The 24,875-nt window shown below is 32.1% G+C and overlaps 1 protein-coding gene across 3 annotated transcripts; it reads right to left on the bottom strand.

The window, feature by feature from the left end:
• Positions 1 to 9,847: 9,847 nt before the first annotated feature.
• Positions 9,848 to 18,272, bottom strand: LOC145312981 (uncharacterized). Of its 3 annotated transcripts, XM_080152196.1 has the most exons (7): positions 18,169 to 18,272; positions 15,232 to 15,365; positions 13,861 to 13,921; positions 13,042 to 13,164; positions 12,667 to 12,754; positions 11,627 to 11,700; positions 9,848 to 11,383 (listed from the first exon to the last, which is right to left on the bottom strand). In XM_080152196.1, exon 7 carries the CDS (start codon positions 10,451 to 10,453, stop codon positions 9,926 to 9,928), a length of 528 nt encoding a protein of 175 aa, XP_080008322.1. In that variant the 5' UTR covers positions 10,454 to 11,383; positions 11,627 to 11,700; positions 12,667 to 12,754; positions 13,042 to 13,164; positions 13,861 to 13,921; positions 15,232 to 15,365; positions 18,169 to 18,272; the 3' UTR covers positions 9,848 to 9,925. The 3 variants fall into 3 exon arrangements, with proteins under 3 accessions (XP_080008322.1, XP_080008323.1, XP_080008324.1); XM_080152197.1 differs by lacking the exon at positions 15,232 to 15,365 and having other exon boundaries at positions 18,169 to 18,227; XM_080152198.1 differs by lacking the exons at positions 13,042 to 13,164; positions 15,232 to 15,365 and having other exon boundaries at positions 18,169 to 18,227.
• Between the last annotated feature and the right edge of the window lie 6,603 nt (positions 18,273 to 24,875).

Here is a 24,875-nt window from a genome sequence, read left to right as displayed (position 1 = left end):
TGTCTGTCTTTCTGTCAGTCTTTCTGTCTATCTTTCTTTCTGTCTCTGTCTGTCTTTCTGTCTGTCTTTCTGTCAGTCTCTCTGTCAGTCTTTCTGTCTGTCTTTCTGCTTCTCTTTCTGTCTATCTTTCTCTCTGCCTGTCTATCTATCTAACTGTCTGTTTTCTGTCTGTCTTTCTGTCTATCATTTGTTCTTGTTTTCACCAAGTCCTACTTTTCAAAATTTATCCTTTTAGCATTTAAATATTGAAGGAAGGCTGGGGTAAGAATAGGTTTCTTTTAATAAATTCGGGAACCGGAGCATTTTAGAACAACTGCGCACTAAAATTGCTGTTGTGTGGTGTAGCTAGTGTTGTTGTTGCCTGAGGAGTGATTTAAAAAATATGGCAACTTGCGTCAAATCAAAAGAATAGTTTTTCTCGTATTCATTCGAATCCAGTGGATAGGAACCGGTTCTCATCCATACGAAAAAACTATGTCTAGCATCGTATTATATCCAGCTTTCTACGAATATAAAAATGTACAATTATAAGATTAAAACCAGTTTTTTTAGCCCGTGCCTTCGGCACCTCGGGGCTAAAAAGCTGGTTTTAATCTTATAATTGTACATTCTATATCCGCGGAAAGCCGTTTATAATACGATGAAAGAAATAACTATTACTTCATTTGCAGGGTAAACTAGGGCAATTAAAGCACAATGTTAAAATCAGAGCTCAAACTAATTAGACTTAAAATAGTTTTATTTATCGCATCGTGTTATAGACAGCTTTCTGTGGATATTAAAACGAAAAACTTTAAGATTGAAAACAATTTTATTAGCCTTTGGGGTCCTAAGGCCCGGTCTAACAAAACTGGTTTTAATTTTAGGATTTTTATTTTAATATTCGTGGAAAATTGTCTGTAATATAATTCTATAAAGGATTTTTTTAGTATGGCTGAGAGCCGTTTTCGAAGGCATACTTAAAACCCATCTTTACGCGTTTCCAGCTTCTGTGATATGATATTAATTTACACCCGTTCTACCCCCCATAAAACTACAAATATGTGAAAGAAATCTTTTTAGGAAGGAAAAATTATAGGGAGTGGTATAGAGTTCATAGAAAGAGATAGAAATTATCAAGAAAAATAAGAAGTTGGGATCAAAAGAACTTTTTTGCTTCACTTAAGATCACTTAAACGGCTGGGTATGCAAATTTACATTTTTCTGAAAACTTTTACAAAAGCAAAAACGAGCCAATATGGAAGGGGGGAGGGGTAATTAAAAATCGTATGCAAACGTTTACCCCAATAAGTTTTAATATTCTTATTCCTTTCCAAGGCACATACATCAAAAAGGCAGGGCAGGCATAGATATACAATTATATTAGCAACCATAAAATAAATACAAAGTCAACGTGTATGATTGTTGGAATTATGTTATATTTCTCAAAGGCTTTAAATTGTTAAGACATATTATTAATTGTTTAGGATATATCAGTTGTTACTTATTATTGAAATAAATTGTATTTTTTCTTTTTAGATTTAAATTTCGCTGCTCTGTATGCGTTTTACTCTTGTTTGGTTTATTTGCGTTTGAATTCAAAGTTGAGAAAAATCATGTTTTATATCAAGCGTATTTTTTCTAGGTTTGGCAGAAGCCAACAGTCATCCGTCCTTTTAACAAGAATGCCGCAGTCGCAAATTCAACTTGAACAATCCGCTGCCAGCATAACGTCAACCAATCACACAGCTGAACTCAATGTTTTGTGACAGTCTGCAGCATAAGCCTGATAAATGGCAGTTCATTGAAACTGAAAGCTTTAGAAAAGATTACAGCGGAAGTCGGATGTTTAATAGAGAATTTGCTATAGAATTCGAAATGTATGTCAGCTATCTAAAGGAGGGGGGGAGGTTATTTACTTTGCTGCTATTCAAGATAAAAGGCTGATATTTTTAAAAGCGAAGATTTTCTATAATTAGGGTTGGTCCGTCCGTCCGTCACAGACAGGTAGCTCTTTTCGTTAATTTAAATAGGTTAGAATTGTTCATTCGATTCCAAACTTTGCATGGTGGTTCCTGTAGTTGTTAGGTACCATTAAGAAAGCGTAGCAACTCTATACCTATTACCAGAATGTTTGTAAGTCCATTTTAACATGTTGATTTTTAACTTTTTAACAACAAATAATTATGTGATAAAATTATCCGATTGTTCTTATTTTTGGAATACTGATTCCTCTAACAACAAAATACAATATTATAAGCGAAGCATCCATACAATCAAGTCCTAAAAAAGTAAGAACGTCCTTAAACAATATCCAAGCATGTCCTTAATCAATATCCTGTATTTAAGCAGTTTTTAACAAATTTACTTACAATCTTCAACTTTTATTATTTCATATTGTTGTTATTCAGTTCTGACACTCTACAAGTCCGTTTGTCCTACCGTTTCAGTGCTTCGCTTTTATGGGTGTTGTCATCCTTGTTTTAATGTAAACAAACCAGTTAATTTTATTTATGCTATGTAGAAATAAGTGTTTACTTTCAGCGACTTTTTTCAGCAGCAAATTGATTTGTTGTCGTAATCGTAGAATAAGTAAAAAACAAGGATGACAACATCCATAAAAGCGAAGCTCTGAAACGGTAGGTCAAACGAATATTAACACTTGTAGAGGGTCAGAACTGATTATTCAGAATATTTATAAATGTATAACAGTCGGAACCAAATTGTAAGTTTTGTTGAAAAACTGCTTTAAAAAAGGATAATTTTTAAGGACATACTTACATGTCTAGTGCTTGATTATAGAGATGCTTTGCTTATAACATTGTACTTTGTCGTCCTATGAATCAGTATTGCAAAAATCAGATCAATTGGATTATTATATCACATAAAAATCTGGTTAAATAAGTAAAAATCAACATGTTTAACATTTACGTATGGACATTCTGGTAACGATTATAGAGTTACTACGCTTTTTAAATCGTTTCTAACTATTACAGGAAATACCATGCAAAGTTTGAAATCGATAGGACAATTCCAACATGCCTAAATTAACGAAAAAAGCTACCCCCCCCCCCCCCCCAGACGGTCAGACGGAGGGACGAACCGATCCTAATTATAAAAAATCTTTACTTTAAAAAATCCGTAAATATTTTATTTCTTAGAAATTAAGAGTTTCAATATGTGGATTTTGTGGAAAGATTTAGTGATTTTATTTATTGAGAGAGGTTTGGTGATTATTTTCTTTAACGAGGTTTCGTGAACAAATTTTCAATGATATTTGTAACAATAATAAAAAACATTTGAAATTATAAACTCTTTGATAATGATGAGGGGGATATATTCGCATCTCCGCGCCAATTTTTTCGGCTTTATTCATCCTTGTGGCCACAGAAGCTATTTTAGATTCTACTGGTATAACTTTAATAAGTAGATGTTTTAAAGGTGCCTAAAATACTGAAACATATCTTTTAAATTTTTTTTTGTTCTGGAACAAATAGATGAAAGGTTTATAAATGTCTACAAAGTCCAAATTGTGTTGAAAATCAGCTATGTGACGTCATAAAAACGAGGGAGATGAGAGGAGAGGTGGGAAAGAAAACCCCTAAAAAAGAGATGGATAATTCCTCATTTTTTTAACACAATTTGGTCTTTGTCATAAATGTCATGGGTTTTAGACTATTTCTTTAGTACTCTTAAATGTCGACAAAGACCAAAGTGTGTTAAAAATCAGCTATGTGACGCCATAAAAATGAGAGAGATGAGAGGAGAAGTGTTAAAGAAAACCCATAAAAAAAAGAGATGGATAATTCCTCATTTTGGTCTTTGTCATAAATGTCATGAGAAGGTTTTAGACTATTTATTTTGAACACCAACCACTCAAAAAAACAGAGGCTTGGAACAAAATCGTTGTAAAGAACACAAAATATAAAATGATGTCTGTATGCAGCTTAAAATCTCAATAACTGGTTAACTGATTTGTCTAAAACTTTAATGAGAATATAATGTTGAAAAATTGTTTACTTTTAGTGAGCCACGCTGCTTATGAATGTTATTATCCTTGTTTACTCTATAACTCTGAATAGTAAGGTACTCTCTAGAAAGCCTAGCAACTCTTTAATTAATGCCAGATATAATTATCCTGTTCATTTTATTTTTGAAATAAAAGTCCATATGAAAAAAACTTACAAAATTTTAAGTGAATCATTTCTATAATCAATTCCTAAAATTGTAAGTATGTCCTGAAACATAATCTTGTATATAAGCAATTTACTGTTTAACTGTGTTTACTGTTTAATTTCATAGCATCGCTTTTATGGATGTTGTCATCAGGGAGTAAGGGAGGGGACAATGGGCAGTTAATTCAATTTTATAGTTGTGACCCATTAAGGTTGAAAACCCAGATATTTCCAGATAAAACAAGTATTTGCAATATAGCAACCTTTAGTGGAAATTTTTGACTTTTTGAATTGTTTTTAATTCGAAATGCACCATCCTGAAACTGATGCTTAACTACAAGCCTTTGATTCTAGAGATCAAAACTTTTGTTTACAATTCATTTCCATAAATTATTTTTTAAACTTCGGAAAATTAAGGAAACCTACCATTTTACTTTTACAACTTCTTTTACCCAAATTTTTTTTATTGTATTTATAAAAAGCTTAGACATGAAAAAGCCTTTAAATAATTATATTACAAAACTTGCTAAAACAATTTCCTTCCTACAGAACTTTTAACTCAAGTTATTTCATTTAACGAAATAAAAATGAGATACCTTGCGTCAAAATTTCATACTACATAAATAAAATAGTTGAGAACATAAGTACATCTTAATTTTAAAGATCTTAAGGTTTAAGTAACATATCTTATGATAACTGGTAGCTGCGCTCCTAGCATCCAGGACAGAAAAATAAAATAACACCATCTTGAGATTTTAATGATAAACAAACCTTGAACAACTCAGGACTTCGTGAATTTTCCCTAAAATTTTGAAATCAATCGGATCATTAATTACATAAATATTAAGCTAAAGACAAAAAACTTTTGCCTTTACATTAAATCAATAAGAAACATATAACATGTCTAAAGTAACGAAAAAAGCTAACCGTTACGGACGTACAAATGTGCGGGACCTAATTATAGGAAGGCTTTGCTCATAATAACTAATAATCTTAATATAATTTCTTTCTACAACGCACTAATCGGAATGAATTAACATTAAACAAGAATTAGATATAAAAAACGTAAGGATTCAATTTACAAAATAATTTTCAAAATCAAAATATTCTGTCTGCTTGTTATTGTTTATCTTTTTGTTGACGCGCTAGTTTGCCGCGAGATTATGCATGATTTTGCGTGACGTCATTCATAATTGGTCCCCAAGATTGGTTAGAAACTGCTAAATTCTTGCATGTTCCCTTTAAGCCAGTCCCCAAAGTCTGAGACTCCTAAAAATTGAATATTCGATCCATTGTCCCCTCCCTTACTCCCTGTGTTGTCATCCTTGTTTATATAGATGAAGAAAATAAAATAATAAACCAACCCTCTGTAACAACAATGGTATTTTAGTTTAAACCAAGACTTACTTACAAAATTAATTATAGAGTAACTGTTAAAGGTTTGTCAGAACATAAATAAATTTATTCATATTTTATTACTGTATTACACATGTTTACATTATTGTTGAGAAAATATAAAGCTTAAATGATCTTTTATTTAAGATAATTTACCTATTATGAAATACTACACTTTTTGCGTTTTCTTATTGATTTGAATTGGTTTTCAGCAGCTGTAGTTGTATGTTCTTCCTTAGGTATAGGGTTGAGATTTTCTACAGGTATGTGTTCGTGTAGATTATCATCCTCAATTAGGTTTAGAGCCTCTTTGATACTTATTTTTTCAAAATTGTCATCATGTACAATTATGGCAAACTTTGGTTGATTTAAAATTATTGAATTTCTACAATATGTATCATATTCATTTCTTTTCAACTTACTCAACCTGCTTATCTCATCATCTGAATAATCTAGTGATTTATACAATGCATGTTTAAGTTCAATGTTTTCATCATCAGCAAATACAATCATATTCTTTAATTCACCAAATCCTTCTAAACTTGTTACATTTGCATATATATTATAATGAATATCTTTATTAATTATATAGTTGATATGTCTTGGCTTGTTTGCTTGATCTTTTAACTTTTCCTTTGTGATAGAGTTTAAGTCATAGTAACTCCAAGATATATTTGCATAATTTCTAGAAATGTTTCTCTTTACATCTTTATATAGTTTTTGGTTTTCTAATCTAGTTTGTTCCCTTATCTCATAATAGGGTAAACTAAGTAACTTCTTATTTTTAAATTTTTTTGAGTATGTTAGGATTGCAATACTCTCATCCTGGTCAAATAGTTTGTACTTATCTAATATTGCCAAAGTTATGCTACAAATATCGTGTTTATCTTTATTATGATAGTGATGACACAATGTAGCTTTTCCTTCGGGATAAATATATTCATGCAGATTTTTATCTTCAATTGCTACAGAACTATTTAGTTTATTGTTATCTTTCTCTAAAATGATAACTGCAAAGGACATTGTTCTAAGTATTACATTCCTTATTGTTTTATCCATGATAATGGAAGGTATAGGATTACATATGATAATATTTCTTGTTTGAGCACCCTGGAAATCAGATAAAATTGTTACCAATATTCCTTCTGGTTTTTTCATGTATTCTCTAATATCTCTGACAACTGATGTAGTTAAGGAAAATTGTTTGTGTAATAATTCAAATAATCCATCTTCATCTTCTGTTGCTAATACAACAACACTTTCTTTAGGTTTATGTATGAAATATTTGTTTACAGCAGCAACAACTAATAAATGAGGACTAATGTTATAAATATTTTTATAGTAAAAATTATGGTTACCCATGATATTAGTATCAAGAAAATAAGACATTTGTTGAGTAGAATCCTGTTCTAAAGCATTAGCTATCTGAATAATTTGTTTAGAATTTCTCATATTTTTGGTGAGTTTAACATGTGCAGCATTATGTTTCACTTTCATAGTTTCTAACCACTTTGCTATCTTATTTTTGACATCTGCATTCATATTTGCATAGTCTTTATTTACTTCTTTGAATTTATTTACTACTTTTAAGTTAACACAAATTGTTTCTATAGAGTCAGGGAAATCATATTTTCCAATTATCATTTCATCAATGAATAAATGATCACACTGATTATATCTTAAAAAATCGTTTATGCAATAAATTATCACAGGGTCCACGTTTTCACGAGTAAACCCTAATTCTTTAGTAGTTATAACTTTGATATTAGGATAAGAGTCAAAATCTCTTACAGCTATATTGCCCATGGCAGAAGATTCAACATTTTTATAAAAATCATCATAAAATGTAAGTGAAGTCATATCAATGTAAACTAATTGATCTTTACTATTATCTATTGAACATTTTTTAGCTTTTTCCTTTAGCACATATGTTTTACCAGTACCATAGTCACCATCTATGATGAGGAATTTGGCAGTTGACTGTACTGCTTGCAGCTGTTCGTTGTTGAGCATGTACACAGGAACATTACTCTCTCCTGATATGCCATCATTCTTTCCTGTTAATGCTTTCTCAGTATCTCTGCTAATTGTTAATGGATCTGATATCAACTGATTAAATGTACTTGACTCTCTAACAGAAATGTAATATATCAGTTCAGCAACAAGATTTTCATAAACTGTCTGATCAAAATGTTGAGACTTAATAAGTTTGTTATTTATTAACTGCTTCAACCAAGGTATTTCATGATCAACATCTTTTTCTAGAAGAATAAATTGCTTACAGTTGCCACAGGGCATTGTTTGATTTGCAACAATCTCTAGATAAGGAACACATGCAGCTCTGACAAAAACCCAATCTTTGGAAAGCATGCCACCAAAAAGTCTCTGCATGAAAGAAAAGTGTTGTTTGGTTTGCTTTGAAGCATCTATTAGTAAGTTGAGTTTTTCTTTTTGAAATTTTAGTTTATCACTTGAATCATTTGAACCACGTTTGACCTCTATGTTTATAATAGCACGATACTCAGGGATTATCATGATGGTGTCCCATTCAGTTTTCTTCTCTTTGATACTAATGTTAAAAAACTGATATTTGTAAAAGTTTTCAAGTTTATCCTCAGGAATATTATATAAGATTTTGCTTTCAAAACTATACCAGCATTCTTTGATATTGTTAGTTTGATAAGTTTTGTTTTTTCTTTCAGGACTTGTACTAGAAGAACACTGATCTGTATTTGGGTATTCTGTAGTTCTATTCTGTATATCAGATTGTTGGTTTTCAACAATTTTCATATTGAATTTGAAACCATGATTTTTCATCACCTAACATTTACAATGATAATATTTCATATCTTAAGAAAATGGCATAATTAAGAAATGACAGAAGAAAAATAAATATAATATGTTCTAACAAATTGTCAAAGTTCAGAATATCTCAGGAAATAATTTTGCTAAAATAACAAAGTTTTTGCCAAGGAGCATCCAGAGAAGATGATAGCTTTTCTTCATTGTTCCTGTTGTTCACCTCAACTACCTAATTTAAAAATTAATTGAATATAATAGAAGAGGTAGTTTTTCCCTATGCCCAAACCCAGCAGGGGGGGCATGTATAAAAGACCTTTACCTCTAACCCTGCATGGCTCACAAGTGCCCAATAAAATATATCCTAAGAAACAAAAATCCCTCCCATCTCTTTATTTTCAATTGATTAGAACAAACTATGGGTGGATTTCTGTTTATTTATGTTTTCTTTTTCTCTTTACCAATAATTGAAGTTTGTTCTACTTATATTATCCCTTTTCAGTAGTTTTCCTTTCCATTTTTTTTATAAAATAACGTGGGGGGAGGTGTTTTAAGATTTTTTTTATTTGAAACCAATGCTTTATCTTTAATGGAAGAATACCAAAAAATAATGTTGAATAGCAGCCAAGAAATTTATTTTACAGACTTACTTAAGGAAATATACAAATTCATAAACATGAAAACATATGTATATACATAGAGATGTATCTTAAATAGCAACCAAGAAAATTTTATTTCTGCCTTTCAACAAAAAGCCAGATAAGCAGATAAAGACAAAGAGTGTGGGGACTAGGGTGGGTCGATTTTGGAATTTCACATTAGTAGACATTGGCAAGGGTTACTGGGCCAATATAAAACCCTGTGAAACTTGAAAGAGGTTTTTTAATCCAAAAACAACGGGCGCGCGGGGGGTATAAAATGTGCCCGCCCACTTATAAAACCAAAAATTGAAATTCCTTAACACAGGCATGTAGCACATCAAAATGACAGCATTGAAATGATGATTACAGATTCGTAATCGGCATTTCAATGCGGTCATTTTGATATGCAACATGCCTGTGTTTGAAGGAATTTAAATTTTTGGTTTTATAAGGGGGTGGGCACTTTTTATACCCCCCGCGCGCCGGGAGCCATAAGAGCCAAGTCACTTTTGAAACTTGAATGGGGCTTATCATACAAATATATGACTTTCGCAACTTATGATAACAGTAAAATCTAAAAAAAAGGGTGAAATGAACCCACCCTAGAAGGAACTAAAAAAAATATATTGGTATTGATATTTAAATATTTATGTACTAAAGACAAGAATTTATTAGTAGTTTAAGGTCACACATTGCCAAACTTGAAAAGTCATAGAGGTATGGGTCTGTATGTTGCATAGAAAAAAAATAAGAGAGGTGGACGCTTTTGCCCCTCCCCCTTTATCTTCAAGGGATATGGTAGCCAAGTAAATTGCTTTAATACATTTGAAAAAAATTTCTTACCCTCCCTCCCATCCCCTAAAATCTTCTATTGGATGATTGCCTGAAGGTAAAAGTTTAAGAAGAGCTAAACTTTAATTGGGATTAAGATGTAAGCTAATGAAATAAAACATTCCTTTTTAAACAGCCAGTTCTGTGGGCTTTGAAATTTTGACGGATTTTCCCTCCACTTCTTAGGTTCCTCAATACAAGACTCAGTTCTTTATCTGCATAATCTTCAATGTCAAGAATCTCCATCGCTCTTTTCTCATGCTCATTAATCTCTGCATATTTATCCTTTCCTCTTTTTCCTTTCCCTCTTTCAACTAATTGTTTGATACAATCACCTGATTGAAAACTATTTAATATAAAAGTCTCAAGATTTAATTTTCTTGCTGCATTGACAAGCTCATGATGTAAACATTCTTCAAGATGTTTATCCAAAATCTGAGCATCTTGCTGTTCCTTGCCCTCTTTTCCTAACACAGTTGGTTTCTTGGGTGTTACAAAATGATTTGAAATAGCTATAACCTTACAGTCTGGATCATAATAATAATCAGCAACTTTCTGTTTTATCTCTTCAATCTTTTCTTTAGCTAAAATTCTTTGATTTTCTCCTGCAGGGCCATGAAAGTTTATACTCATTTTACCAAATTCTTCAGCTAAATTTGATGATTGAGAGTCTTGTGATGATAAAGGGAAAACTCCAAATTTTAATCCACAAGTACATTTGGCTTAAGGATTTGAATACTCCATCCACTTTCTTCCTGAGAACTCCCTTACTTTTGTGTAGAGTTTCTTTCCGAGGACAGCAAGCATCATCATTAGGGCCAGGTTGGAGCACACATAGACCAGGGAGTAGTACCTCTGGGATATCAGTGGGGCCAGGTTGGAGCACACATACTCCAGGGAGTAGTAACTCAGGGATATCAGTGGGATCAGATAGGAGCACACATAATCCAGGGAGTAGTAGCTCAGGGATATCAGTATAGCCAGGATTTTGGGCAAAGTAGACAGATCCATAGTGATCTATTCATGGTTACCCGGGCAGAACTGATTAGGATTTAGGTTGTTTATTGTTATAGTAATTTTAATTGTATATTATATTTTTTTTGATTTTATGACTTTTTTTTTTGTTTAATTTTTATGCCCAAATAAATATGTTTATGTTTATGTTGTTTATGTTTATGTTTACATACTCCAGGCAGCACACATAATCCAGGGAGTAGTAGCTCAGGGATATCAGTATAGCCAGGATGGAGCACACATAATCCAGGGAGTAGTAGCTCAGGGATATCAGTATAGCCAGGATGGAGCACACATACTCCAGGGAGAAGTAGCTCAGGGATATCAGTATAGCCAGGATGGAGCACACATACTCCAGGGAGTAGTAACTCAGGGATATCAGTGGGATCAGGTAGGAGCACACATACTCCAGGGAGTAGTAGCTCAGGGATATCAGTGGGATCAGGTAGGAGCACACATACTCCAGGGAGTAGTAGCTCAGGGATATCAGTATAGCCAGGATGGAGCACACGTAGACCAGGGAGTAGTAGCTCATGGATATCAGGAAGCCTTAACAAATAATAATGATAAGTTCTCTACAACAGCTAGGCTTCAGCATTCCAGGGACTAGTAACTCAGGGAGGAATAATATATAACAAAAAAATTTCTATAACAGAAATTAATGGAGTCGGATATAAACAATACACAGGACTTAAAGACAAAGTTCGTAAAATCAAATTAATGTACATTATGCTAAAAAGAAGACATCCTGCTGGTTGTAACCATCCCAAGGTTAGAGACAGAGAAACCTACCTAGAACAGATCCAAAAACCACCATGATGACGTTCTCCCATTAAACCAAGCTGTGAAAGGTAGTCATCCTCATCCTGAAACCATAAACTTTAACTATTGTCTTTTTGTCCTTCCCATCCCAAACGGAGCAAAAATAAAGTTTAGTTATATTTCTTTTTAGTAATCCAATGGTTAAGTACTATCCCTGCTTCATGCTGAATAATTATAGTGAAGCTACACTATTATTAATATTTATTTCAAGTACTACAATAATTTCATCCAATTAAGTAAAGTATTTTTGTGTTATATTAGAATCATTTTTATGTTTCTCATAATAAAGATGAAATAAATTAGAAAATATAAATCATAGGATGACAATAACCATAGCAAATTATTTATGAATTTGAATAAATGTAAAGATACAAAATGTAAAGAAATGTAATAGGTAAGGGGAAAATTACAAGAAGTTAAAGGATTCCATATTATTTAGCAGTTTACTTTCAAATTTGATTTTATGGGCAAAAAGCATGTAATACCCAATTAAATCTAATTTAAGTACAAAGTGAATTTTGATTAGATATTCATTGGTAAGAAAAATCATCAAAAAATAAAGATTTCTAAATCCAAGTAAACAACACATAGATTTAATTTAGATCATTATTAACGTAATCATTACCCACATCAACAAAAACAGCAATTTGATTACTTTTAAATTGATAAATTTTACTTTACTTTTTTAAATATATGCTTTTCATACATTGTAAATTGCTTTGTCCAAACATAAAAAATAAAATTTAGTATAAAGAGATGCTAACATTGTGCATCATCATTCGGGTATAGTCTCTTTCGTAGCAATGCTCTTTAAGGGGCGATTCTTAATTTTTTCAAAGTAGCTTTTCTCCTATATCTAGCAACTACGTGGGGCTCTAATCCTGCATGGCAATCATCTAACCTAATATAACCTAACCAATTATTGACAAGGATGTGGAAACAGGGAATGAAGAAAAAAGGCTAGGGACACAGCCTAGATAAAGTAGCTGCGGTAATTGTAAAACACTTACCTAAATTCTTCAGTCAAATTCAATGTTTAATAATCCTGTGAATATAGGGAAGAACTTATTGCTGGGCCATTTTCTTCCATTTCACAAACTAAAAAAGATCTTAATAAAATGAAAGACATTTTTATCATCAAAACTTTTTGAAAATATATTTCCTTCCTGTATGATTAAGACACCTTGTCTTTGACTTAAATATTCTGTAATTGTTTCTTATTACTGAAATCAACAGGTTTTATAAGTTACAAACTCCACTATCCATTTTCAGTTGCAATTTTAAACTTTTAAGTAAGAAATAAAGGTCCAATCTATCATTTTATCATATTCTTTAACATCCCTTTCTTTAATAAAAAAAGGTTTTATAATGGAGAAAATATTTACCAGAAAATGCACCATACAATATCAAATGTTCTGGGTGCAATGGCTAATTTTGCTGCATTTCAGTTCTTTGTGCACATCATTATCCAGTAATATTGGTGTAGTATTCTCTTTATTCATTTATGCCTAACAAAGATAACAATATCAGTAAATAAGCTCAGAGATAACTATAATACAAAGTAGAACAATAAACTTTTTAAAACATTGCATTTTATAAAAAGTAAAAAAGATTGAAGAACTATAAAAAATTTAAAAGTATAAAGAAGTTTTAAAATATTAAAAATTTACATAAATTTTTAAATCTTCCCTTAACCCTTGGGGAAAAGCCTCTATATAGAATGAAGCCACTAGTAGAAGTAAAAGGAATAACTAAGGAGAAAAGTAGTTAAATAGTTGATGAACATTTATCATGAATATATTTTCATGAAATGCGAAACATCTAGCTTTACTGGCAACAGAAAAGAATCATATTACCCTAGAGAATATCCATATCAATCTCAGCACACAAAAATTTATTGACATATAAAGATGGTTGTAGAGTAGATGAATAAATGTTCATACGACTAGTCAAACAAAATTTAAGTAGTTTTCTTTTTATATCAACTTTGAAAACCTATTTGACTTACAAAAATACCAAACTTAATAAAATATTTGCTAAAAAATGACTATATATCTTAAATAACAGATGAGAAATTTTAGTCTCTATAGAACATAACAAACAGACTGTCCTGTAAGCAATCTCTCTCAAATAGTAACTAAATAGTTCAAACTTCCCCTGCATGCCAGACAAAGTGAGTTATAAAGTACCTTAAAAATATTTACCTTTATATAAGATATTTTCTAAAAGAAGCTTTGAGGTAAGTCATATTTCCTTTGTTGAATCCTAAAAGAATAAAACTTATTAGAAACGAGGATGACAGCATCCAGAAAAGCAAAGAAAACAATTCAAATGTAAAAAGAAACATGAGGAAACATAGTGGACTGTTTTTCTTAACCCATTAGTGCCGAACCGGGCATTAAAACCCGGTTCCGAAAAATGGAAAAAAAAAACGGTTTCCGGCTTCATAATTGCATCATTCTCAGTAGGAATCCCCCCTCTACTACCCTGGCTTTCATTTCCCCCTGGAGCAGGCAGTTTAGCTTACTTCCGTTTTCCGGTATAGCTCAACAAAATTTGAAAATCATGAAAATTCAAAATACCCCTTCTAACTTTTTTGTTTTTATAGTAAAGTTGCTGATTTTTTTCATGAAATCTAATGTTTATTGACAAGTACATCTATTTGTGCATTCGATTTATTCAAATTATTATTTTTTATATGATTTTTTTATCGTTTTTTTACGCCCTATTATGACCCGGTTCGGCTTGGCCATAAATACCCGACAGTTTTAAAACCCCGCTCGGTTTCGGTTTTTATTACCCGGTTTTAACTTTTCAACCAATAAAAATAACAGTTTAACAGCATTAGTAAGGGTTTGAGCCACCCTAATAACCCTAGTAATCTCTATAGGTGTCACCCAATAGTTTTATTCTCGTTTTCTGATATGTAACACCCAAATTTTATATGTTCTTTTTTTGTAGTGTGTGTCTATTAAAACTTCGAGCAACGGGTTTTTTTACCCGAAAACGGCGGCACCTATAGCCGAAACACTAAATTTGAAATAAATCGCTTCGTATTATACTTGTAGCTCTATAGATTACATGAGGTTGTTGTAGTTTGTAGTCAATTTCGGATCGTATCAAAGTTCTAAAAAGTGTTCATCTCACTTTTGGCGTTCAAAAATTACATTTTTCGATTTTTGGTCAAAATGACCGGGTTTTTACAGCAAAACCGGGTTTTAACGCCGGCGGAAACCGCCCAAAACGGGTAATATTGCCTGGTTGGTATTTATGGCCGAGCCGAACCGGGTTTTTTTGCAACTTTCCTGTGCACGCCACTAGAGCAAAACAAAAAAATACGAATTCCGTTTTGACCCATAAAAGTGGCGCTCGGCACTAATGGGTTAATATCAAATAAACAGAATAAAATTTGATAAAATTTAAAGTAATATAAACTACTTTACATAAAAAGTTGGTAAAATTGTGTAAATTAATGGACCAAAACTTGTATGATAAAGCTTATTGACTGATTAAGGTGCGTCAAGGGGCCCGACTGTAAAGGGTTGATGATAGAAAAGCTTTGTTATCTATGATACCTTTCAGTAGAGACCAGTAACTGAAAGCAAGCTTTTTAAGGATCAGTGGGGTTCCTTCTAAAGTAGCTCCACGTAGGCCTTTGTTTTGTCTGTAGGAGAAGTAATGCTCCAAAACACTCAAAAATTTATCTTATCTAAAGTAAGAGTAATATTTGTGAAATAAATTAGGAGTAAAATAAATCACTGTCTATAATACAATGCAGCTTGATGTCTGGTAGAGTTCCTAGAGGCAAGTTTCCAATAAGCACTGGTACTAGTGCATTTCTACTTAAAAGTAAATACCATCAAAAACCAAAGTCTATGTGAATGATTCCAATAAGATCTGGTTACTACAGAATTTTAACATTAAATGAGATAAACAGATTAGCTTATATAAACACTAGCGGCTTTGCCCCTAGCCTCTAGGGGCTTTGCCTCATGAGGTTATCAAAAAAAATTTTTGGCAAAATTCATAAAAGGACCAAGGATATCTTCATGAAAAAAAAAGAACCAAGGAAATCTCCTGCAAAAAAAAGAAAAAAAAAAGGACCTAGGAAATCTCCTGTAAAAAAAAGAAAAAAAAAGAAAAATAAAGAAAAAAAAAGAAAAAAGAAAGAAAAAAAAAAGAAAAAAAAAGAAAAAAAAAAAAAAAAAAGAAAAAAAGAAAGAAAAAGAAAAAAAAAATTGGGGGAGGGGATTTTTTCATTTTTGGGGGTCCCACCACCCAAGAAAATAGCTTAAAACCACCACTGGACCAATAGATATATACCCTGAAGAGTAGAATCCAATCCGAGATCTTAAGCTTAAGACAGACGGAAAGACAGACAGACAGACATCTGAGAACAGATATATCCTTGTAGGAATACCAAGCTTTTCTATAATTAGGGTCAGACCTTCGGTCTATTTGTCCGTGTGTCAATAATAGTTAGCTCTTTTCGTTAAATTAAACAGGTTTTAATTGTCCTATCAATTTCAGTTAGGTATGACTTAGAAAGTGTAGAAACTCTATAAGCGTCACCACAAAGTCTGTACGTCCATTTAAAACAAGAAAATTTTTTTACTTTTTTGACAAACAATATTTTGAATGTTAAAATTATCCTATTTATCTGATTTTTTAATACTGATTCCTATTATAACAAGTTACAATGTAACAGTTTAAGCATCTCTATAATGAAGTCCTAAAAAACAGTATTGTGTATTTTATCAAATTTACTTTTTGTATAGACGTAATACTAAGTTTATTCAGTTCTGTCATTCTATAAGTGTTAATGTTTGTTTATCCTTCCATTTGAGAGCTTTGCTTTTATAGAGGTTGTCATCCTTGTTTAACATTATATCTGATTTCTTAATTAAAAGTATTCCATATTAAAGGGACTGTGAACGTAAATTTTTCTCATCCTAATATTAAATCTTAACATTATCTCATTCATAATATCTCACAGATAGAGCAAAACGCGCTTTTGTTTGCTTAAAAAACGGCTTTTTCCGACGATTTTTATAAGGTACGGGGAAAGAAAGAAATTTTCCGTATTATATAAAATGTGCATTAAATTGCTTTTTTCTCCCATTATAGCTAAAATTAAACTTTTTCACATAGTTCTAGATTTTTCCTAACAGTTAAGCTGACTTTTAACATAATCCTTGCTTTAATCCAATGTATAGTTACTTAGAAATTGATAAAATAAGCAATATTTTTTATTGAAAACCAAATACAATAACAAAGCCAGAAACAGGTTTTTTATTAGTATCCAATTAACTTTAAATGGCCCATCTCTCGCCCACCTTTAATTACAAATTTGTAAATAATAAAGACGCAATATTTCTTTATAAACAGTCTGATAAAAGTGTAAACTAATTCTCCAAAGTGGGTTATTTATTGTTCAACACAATAAAAAAGGATATTATTATTTTATATAACCTATGAGATTCAACCCTTTGTAGACAGTGAGGTATTTTTTTGTCAATAATACGAATTTAAAATGTGTCTTTATTACCTAATTACTACGTTATAAAAAAACCAATTGGCAATTTTATAGCATAAAATAAATCCTTAACAGTAAGTAAATTGTTTAAACTATATATGACAAGTTAAATATCCCTACAAACATTATAAGAAACAAAAACGTTCAAATTTTCCCTGTTTTTTCCTTTTTCCCTCTCAAAATACCAAAAAATCAAGGCATTATTTCTGGATATTTTTGTGAATTGGACATTTTTGGTTGATCAGTGTAGTGAAATGTGCTTAGTAAATGTTAAGATTTGATAATCAGATGAGAAATTTTTACGTTCACACTCCCTTTAAGTTTAATTAGAATGATAAATATAATATAAATTTTTATAAGAAACCATAAATCATCATGTTAAGAATAGACAAACAAACTTTAAAGTAGGGTTGGGCCGGATACTTTTTTGGCCGGATACCGGATACCGGATATCCGGCTGATTTCAAACGCCGGATATCCGGTAACCGGCCGGATATCCGGCCAAATTACCAGATACTAAAGTAGCAAAAAAAATTTCTTCAGAAATCTGATATAAATTTACATAAAGTTAAACTTGTTCAGAAAAAATGTTCTTCTAGCTTCAATAATAAGAAAATTACAGCCATTTAAAATTTTAAAAAGCAGAGATTTTTGGTGTAAAGTATAAAAAATTATAGAGCCGGATATCCGGCCGGATAGTTTCAATATCCGGTATCCGGCCGGATATTGAAAATGGCCGGATATCCGGCCGGATATCCTTCCACACCGGATATCCGGCCCAACCCTACTTTAAAGTAATAATTTTTTAGTTGCTATGCTTTCTAATTGTTCTAAACATTACAAGAATCATATGTAAAGTGTGAAATCTACTTCTAAATTAACAGTAAGAGCTATCTGTTAACAGACTGATGTATGGACTGAAAGATCTTAAATATGGAAAAGCTTCACTTTTAATAAACCAATTAATTATGTTTACCTTGATTGTAGAACTTGATTATGTGACCAAATTTTTAACTATACTGGTAATTTTTATCTGAAATAAAATAAATTTAGAATTTCAGTATAAACTTGGATTACAACATCCATCAAATCTTACTTTCCCACAAAGTGCTTGTCCTGTAATGAACCCCCTAACCTTCATTTTTAAAACTAGTGGCTTCGCCCCTAGCCTCTAGGAGCTTTGCCCCAAGAGGAAATTAGAATAAAAAAGTACTACTGGTTCTGAAAGTAGTTTTATGTGATCTAACTTCCCCATAAACAAAAAAATTGGGGGGGATTTATTTGTTTTTGTGGGGGTTGGGGGTGTCCTACACCTGAAGAAAATAGCTTAAAACCACCACAGGACCAATAGGTATATACCCTGAAGAGTAGAATCCGATCTGTTCAGTAGTTACCAAGATCTTAAGGGACGAACTGACAGACAGACAGTCAGACAGACAGACAGACATACAGATGGACAGACAGACGGACACACGGACAGACAGACAGACGGACAGACGGACAGACAGACAGGCGGACAGACAGACGGACAGACTGTCGGACAGACAGACAGACAGATGTACAGACAGATGGATAGACAGACGGACAAACAGGCGGACAGACAGGCGGACAGACAGACGGACAGACAGACGGACAGACAGATGGACATACAGACAGACAGACGGACGGACAGACAGACAGACAGACGGACAGGCGGACAAACGGACAGACGGAAAGACAGAAGGACAGAAGGACAGACGGACAGACGGACAGACATCAAGCTAATTTGTATTATAGATGGATTTAGAATAAAGGAAAGTTGTTTTTTGTCCTATACCTAAAGTCTGCAGACCCATCCTCAAAACTGTATTTAACACCCTCATAAAGATTTTGTACCCCCCCCCCCCCCCCCCCAATTCCTAAAATATAAAGCTTGGAGGTCCTTGCTGCCAGGTTTTTCTTAGAATGGATGGAGTTGGAGCATATAAAAATGACTCATAAAGAAAAAAATTAAAGAAAGGACAAAAATAATAATCTTAATAAATAATAAATTATAAATATTGTTGCTATAAATCCAATAGGTAATTTAAGAGATTCAAAAAATGTTTTTCTAAAATTGTTATTCAAATAGTTAGAGGAATTGATTGTTTATTGACTTAAGTATTATTGTCCTATCCCCTTCTATCAATTTAAAAGAAGTTAATACAATCACAACACAAAAAGAACTAAGCCAACCAACTTTCTCTTTTGCCCCGGGCCAAGACAGACAGACTAGATTTATTAATCATGGGTCAAAGGTCTTATTCAATCACAGTAGAATGTATGTCTCACTTCGGCTAAAAAGTAATGGTAACATGAATCTCTAGAAACCGTCTAAAAAGGTTGACAGTGAAATACAACTAAATATTTTCAGGGATTGGTTGCACCAGGGAAGGAAAGGACAAGGAAAAGAAAAATTTGATATATCACCCCTTTCTTTTCTTAGGAATATTTTTGAAGATTTAAAATAGCTAGATTTTTATTTTGTGTTCTATGTTCTATATGAACTTCAACCAATATCAATGTAGACCATTAGGGTAGACATCACCATGGTTATAATATACATAGTCAAGCGCGTAGGTTTGTGCGCTTAGTGAGTGTGTGTGCTGGCGTGCCCTGAGAGTGCATGTGTGTGTGATTAGCCTAAGAAGTGAATGTATGGTGTGTATGTATTGGCGTGCCCTAAGTGTGCATGTGTGTGTGTGTGTATGATTAGCCTAAGAAGTGAATGTGTGTGTGTATGTATTGGCGTGCGCTGAGTGTGCTTGTGGTTGTGTATGTGTGTGTGTGAGTTAAGACAACTTTTTAAAAGCGAAGTTTTCCTATAATTGGGGTAGGTCCGTCCGTACGTCCGTCCGAGATTGACAGCTTTTTTCGTTAATTTAGGCATGTTAGAATTGTCCTATCGATTTCAAACTTTTTGTGATTTCTGTAGTAGTTAGGTATGATTTAGAAAGCATAGCAACTCTATAATCATTAACAGAATATCCGTACGTCAATTTTAAATGTGTTGATTTTTCTACTTTTTTAACATCAAATTTTTATTTGGTATAATTATCCGTTTGATCTGATTTTATGTATATAGATTCCTGGAACAACAAAGTACAATGTGATAAGCGAAGCAACTCTATAATCAAGTCCTAAAAATGTAAGTATGTCCATAAACATTATCCTGTATCAAGCAGTTTTTCAACAAATTTACTTACAATTTTGCTTCGACTTTTATACATTTATATTCTGATTATTCAGTTTTGACACTATACAAGTGTTAATGTCCGTTTGTCCTACCGTTTCAGTGCTTCGCTTTTATGGATGTTGTCATCCTTGTTAAAATCTAATTTTGATCTTAAAAATTTGGGCACCATGATTAAACTTATGTATGCAGTATAAAAAAAAAACTTGTTAGGCAGGGATTTTAAGGGATAAGACAATGGACGACAAATTTATCTTCACTATTAATCATGATAAAAAAATTTCCGCTTCTATAAAAGTTTAGACAAAGTACCTAAACCGTGAAAGAAAAACTTTGGGTAAAGTATACCTTTCTCCCTGAATAAGTGATATATAATAAGTGGGTATAGGGGTATAATGTCTGTGCAGGGATTTAATAGATATGACAATGGATGGTAAATTAACCATAAATCGGATTATTTTAAAATTCAGCATTTAGTAGCTTATAAATATAAATAAGGGGAAGGGGGGGGGGTCGGAATGACAGCAGATAGGTTTTACTTTCATTGTTTCTTCCATTCCTTTTCCTGGTGCATTTGTTATTGTGACTTTTTCCAATATGGCTTCAAAACTGATTGCTTTACGCTGAATAAGAACCGGTTCTCAGCCAATCTCAACGCATGTATAACATCATATAAACAGAGAATTTTCCAGGAATGTTAAAATAAAAATCATAAATTTAATCCATGTAGTTCCCAAGGTTTAATGATTATAATAAAGTTTTATTCTCTTGCTTAACAACTTTGGGCACTTTAGTAAATTTTGATTATTTGTTTCATTAAGTTAAGTGTTCATCAACCACTAATTGGCTATTTTGGGTAATGGGTAATCTTGTTTATCATCATTGGAGATGTACATCAATTCAATGGCCATTGTCTTATCACTTTAGGTCCCTGCAATGAAGAGGTTTAATAGAAGCAACGCTTCTATATAAATCGAAATATCTGTCAGTTGGAAATAGGGGAAAACGTGAATTTCATGGCTGCTATTTAAGATAAACGATTGCATTTATGTGTGAAGATTTTCTTTATTATTCATTATCCTCCAGTAGATAAACTTTACTTGGTTCCTCTGTCTGTCTGCCTGTCATGCTGCAAAAGTCTACATAATTCATATTTTTTATATGTTTTGTTATTTCAACCACTGAACATCTGCTTTTAACTGCCGTTTGTTGAACCATGATTTTCTGCTCCGCGCTACTGCGATGTTGTCATCCTTGTTTTTTAAGAACGTAGCTATCTCACAACCAGCTTGTGACCTTGCGACGGACAGCTCAGCGAAGCCTTTAGTTGTGTGTTGGGAGATGATATTATAAACAATTTTTTTGGGGGGTAATTTCATACAAAATGCGAACAACGACTCCTCCAACCTTAAATTTTATATTGAATAAAAATACGGGATGGGGGGTGGATTTATTTTTCCCAAGAATTATTTTTTTTTTATTTTCTATAATAAGCATTCATACTACATTTGTTTTTGTTTGTCTTTCCTGAAGAGTTTTGCTTTTATGGATAGCTGCGCTACCTATGAAAATATATGAATTTATCCCTTATCTAAGCACAAAAGATAACACTACCAAGGTTAAGTAATTCCTAGGAGCAAAGCTTTTCTGCAACTAAAAATAAAAATACATGTTTGGACCTATGGATCAATATTCTGTGCTCAGTTTGGGCTGTTTGTTTATCACTTTGGTCCCCAAAGTTTTACAATTTTCTAAACATTTCCTTATTTGTTGGCTCAACAACGATGGGGACTATTTTAAATTTTAATTGGTTGGTTCATTAAATTAAGAGTCCAAACGTTTCAAGCATTAACTGTAATCTACAGAAGGGGTATAATTGTGCATCATCATCAGGGATGTAATTGAATTTATCAGTCATTGTCTTCTCTCCTTAGATCCCTGTTCTGTACTTCATTGAAAATAATATGCTTATAAATTGTATATGAGTGTTACAGGAATCATCATCCAACATTCCTAAATGTGCAAAAAGAGCTAACTGTGATGTATGTGCAGACGTATAGACCCTAATAATAGAAGAGCTTTGCTTATTAGAAGAATGGATGAATATCATTAAAAAATTTTAGATATAAAGTATTTTTGTGTGACAATGAAAATTAAGTGGTTTGTCAAGTTTGATCTCAAAAACGGCTGGACAATAAATCCAATGTTTACAACACAGTTTATTTTTGATCTTGGGCAAGCTTTAGGATATTTGGATATTTCATACATTTTTAGACATAAAGAGGTGGGATGAATATTAAAAAAAAATAATAGTTATTTATCACATCGAAATATAAGATTTTTCTGTGGATGGTAATAGTTATTTCTCGCATCGTATTATAAACCGCGGATATAGAATGTACAATTATAAGATTAAAACCAGTTTTTTTCGCCGGTGATTGTTCATTTCTATATTCGTAGAAAACTGGATATAATACGATGCTAGACATAGTTTTTTCTTATGGATGAGAACCGGTTCCTATTCGAATGAATACAAGAAAATTAATAATTGGTTCTACCAGATTTCTAAATTCTAGTACTATGGGTGTGGGAACAGACACTGTGCTGCCAGCAGTTTAGCAGCTATCATTTTTTAAAGTTATTCTATTGGAACAAAAACATAGTAAATTAGTCTTGTTTTATTATGTGTCTATTAAGAGCATACTCCTTAAAAAAAGTTTATTAGGCATAATTATACTCTATGCTAAAATAACATGAAGATGGCTATATATATCTGTGTGTATGTAATCTAAAATACCAACGACCATGGCTTAGCATTTAGGGTGTGGACCCTTCATTAGGAGGTGAGGGGTTTCAATACTGTCATTACTAAAGATGTTACAAAATGTTACAACTGCTGCTATGTCAGGTGTGTGACATATTAGAGGAAATGCCTTGCAATGAGCTACCTAGAGATAAATTTACCTATTTGTCCTTTTGTCTCTACCTTTTATATGATGTAGTACAGTGTGTTTTTTTTTATGAGCACTTTTTTGAAAGCAATTTTACCCCACTTATAGTTATCAGAATTTAATGATTAATGGCTTATTTTCTTCGTTTTTAAGGGAAATTATGAAACAACAAAAAAAATTACAGTTTTTGTTGAAAAAGTACAGTAAAGTTGAAAATTAAAAACTTAGGTGTCAACATCTAAAAATGGTTTTAGCGCATTTTTCTTATGCTCAAATAATCAACCTTTTGCAAGAATGGCTGCTAAACACTTCAAAGTTGAGATATAGAGCTAAAAATGTATACAGATACTATTAGGGACATGTACTAGAACATATCAAAGTTTGAAGGTCATATCTCAACCAGGGAGGGAGTACTGGCCCCCCAAAGTCGACTACAGAAAATCCATTTTTAAAAGAAAAATGCGCTAAAACCATTTTTATATGTTGACACCTAAGTTTTTAATTTTCAACTTTACTGTAGCTTTATTGTCTGTAGCTTAAGATTTAAATTTACCACTGAACCAATTAAGCTCTCACTTCACAGGATGGTCTTAGCCTATTTAGTTTTAAAATAAACGTCTTGGGATGCTATGCTATCTTTTTGCTTTCCCTCCCCTTTACAAAACTCCCAGAACCAACCGCTATTGTAAAATCTAAAGTAGTAATATTTTTTTTATTATTTGTAGATAAGACTATTATTTTTCTATGTTACGGACAAATGTATGGGCAGACGGACCCAAATTATGGAAAAGAGATTTGCTTTTAATAATACAAATCCAAATATTGAAATAAAAATATTGTTATCTTATTATTGTTGATTACAATACTAGCTGCCTTGCCCCTAGTCTATATTAGAGAGCGGGGGAGGTTAAGAAAATAGCATAAAATAACCCCAAGACATTTATAAAGATCCCCTGAAAAGTATAACTAATTTGGACCAGCATTTCCAGAGATCTTTAGCTTCAGACATTAAAGCTTCCTAATTTATATCAGAGGACTAGCGGCTTCAACTCTAGCCTCTAGGGGCTCTGTATTCAACTGGGTAAAAATGGCTGAAAACCATCCAATGCAGGCTTAGATATAAATTTAAGATATCCTAAAACAATCCCATGAACTATATGAAGCTTCCCTAAAAATAAAAAGAAAAAATTTATTCAGTAGTTATTGAAATTTTAAGCTTAAGACAAAAACCTTACTACTATATATTGAATGATAAAGAATTTTATAATTTTTACCTTTATTCTTAAATCTTACTTACAAGATAAATTATAGAGTAGTTGCAAAAAAAGATAAAAAGAAAGATTGATAGTTATTATTTATTATATCAAATTAAATGTATTTATACATTATTGGTAAAAATATGGCATTATAATATTTTCTTAAAATAAAGGATAAATAAATTTGAAACATACAATATGTGCTTTTTATTGATTTGACAGTTCAGTGTTTGTTACAGGAATGTGTTCATGTAGATTATCATCT

The sequence above is a fragment of the Acartia tonsa genome, chromosome 3 (assembly GCF_053477335.1).
Source record: "Acartia tonsa isolate MP-2025a chromosome 3, ASM5347733v1, whole genome shotgun sequence".
In the NCBI taxonomy this organism is placed as follows: domain Eukaryota; kingdom Metazoa; phylum Arthropoda; class Copepoda; order Calanoida; family Acartiidae; genus Acartia; species Acartia tonsa.
This window is presented reverse-complemented; position numbering and strand designations above follow the sequence as displayed.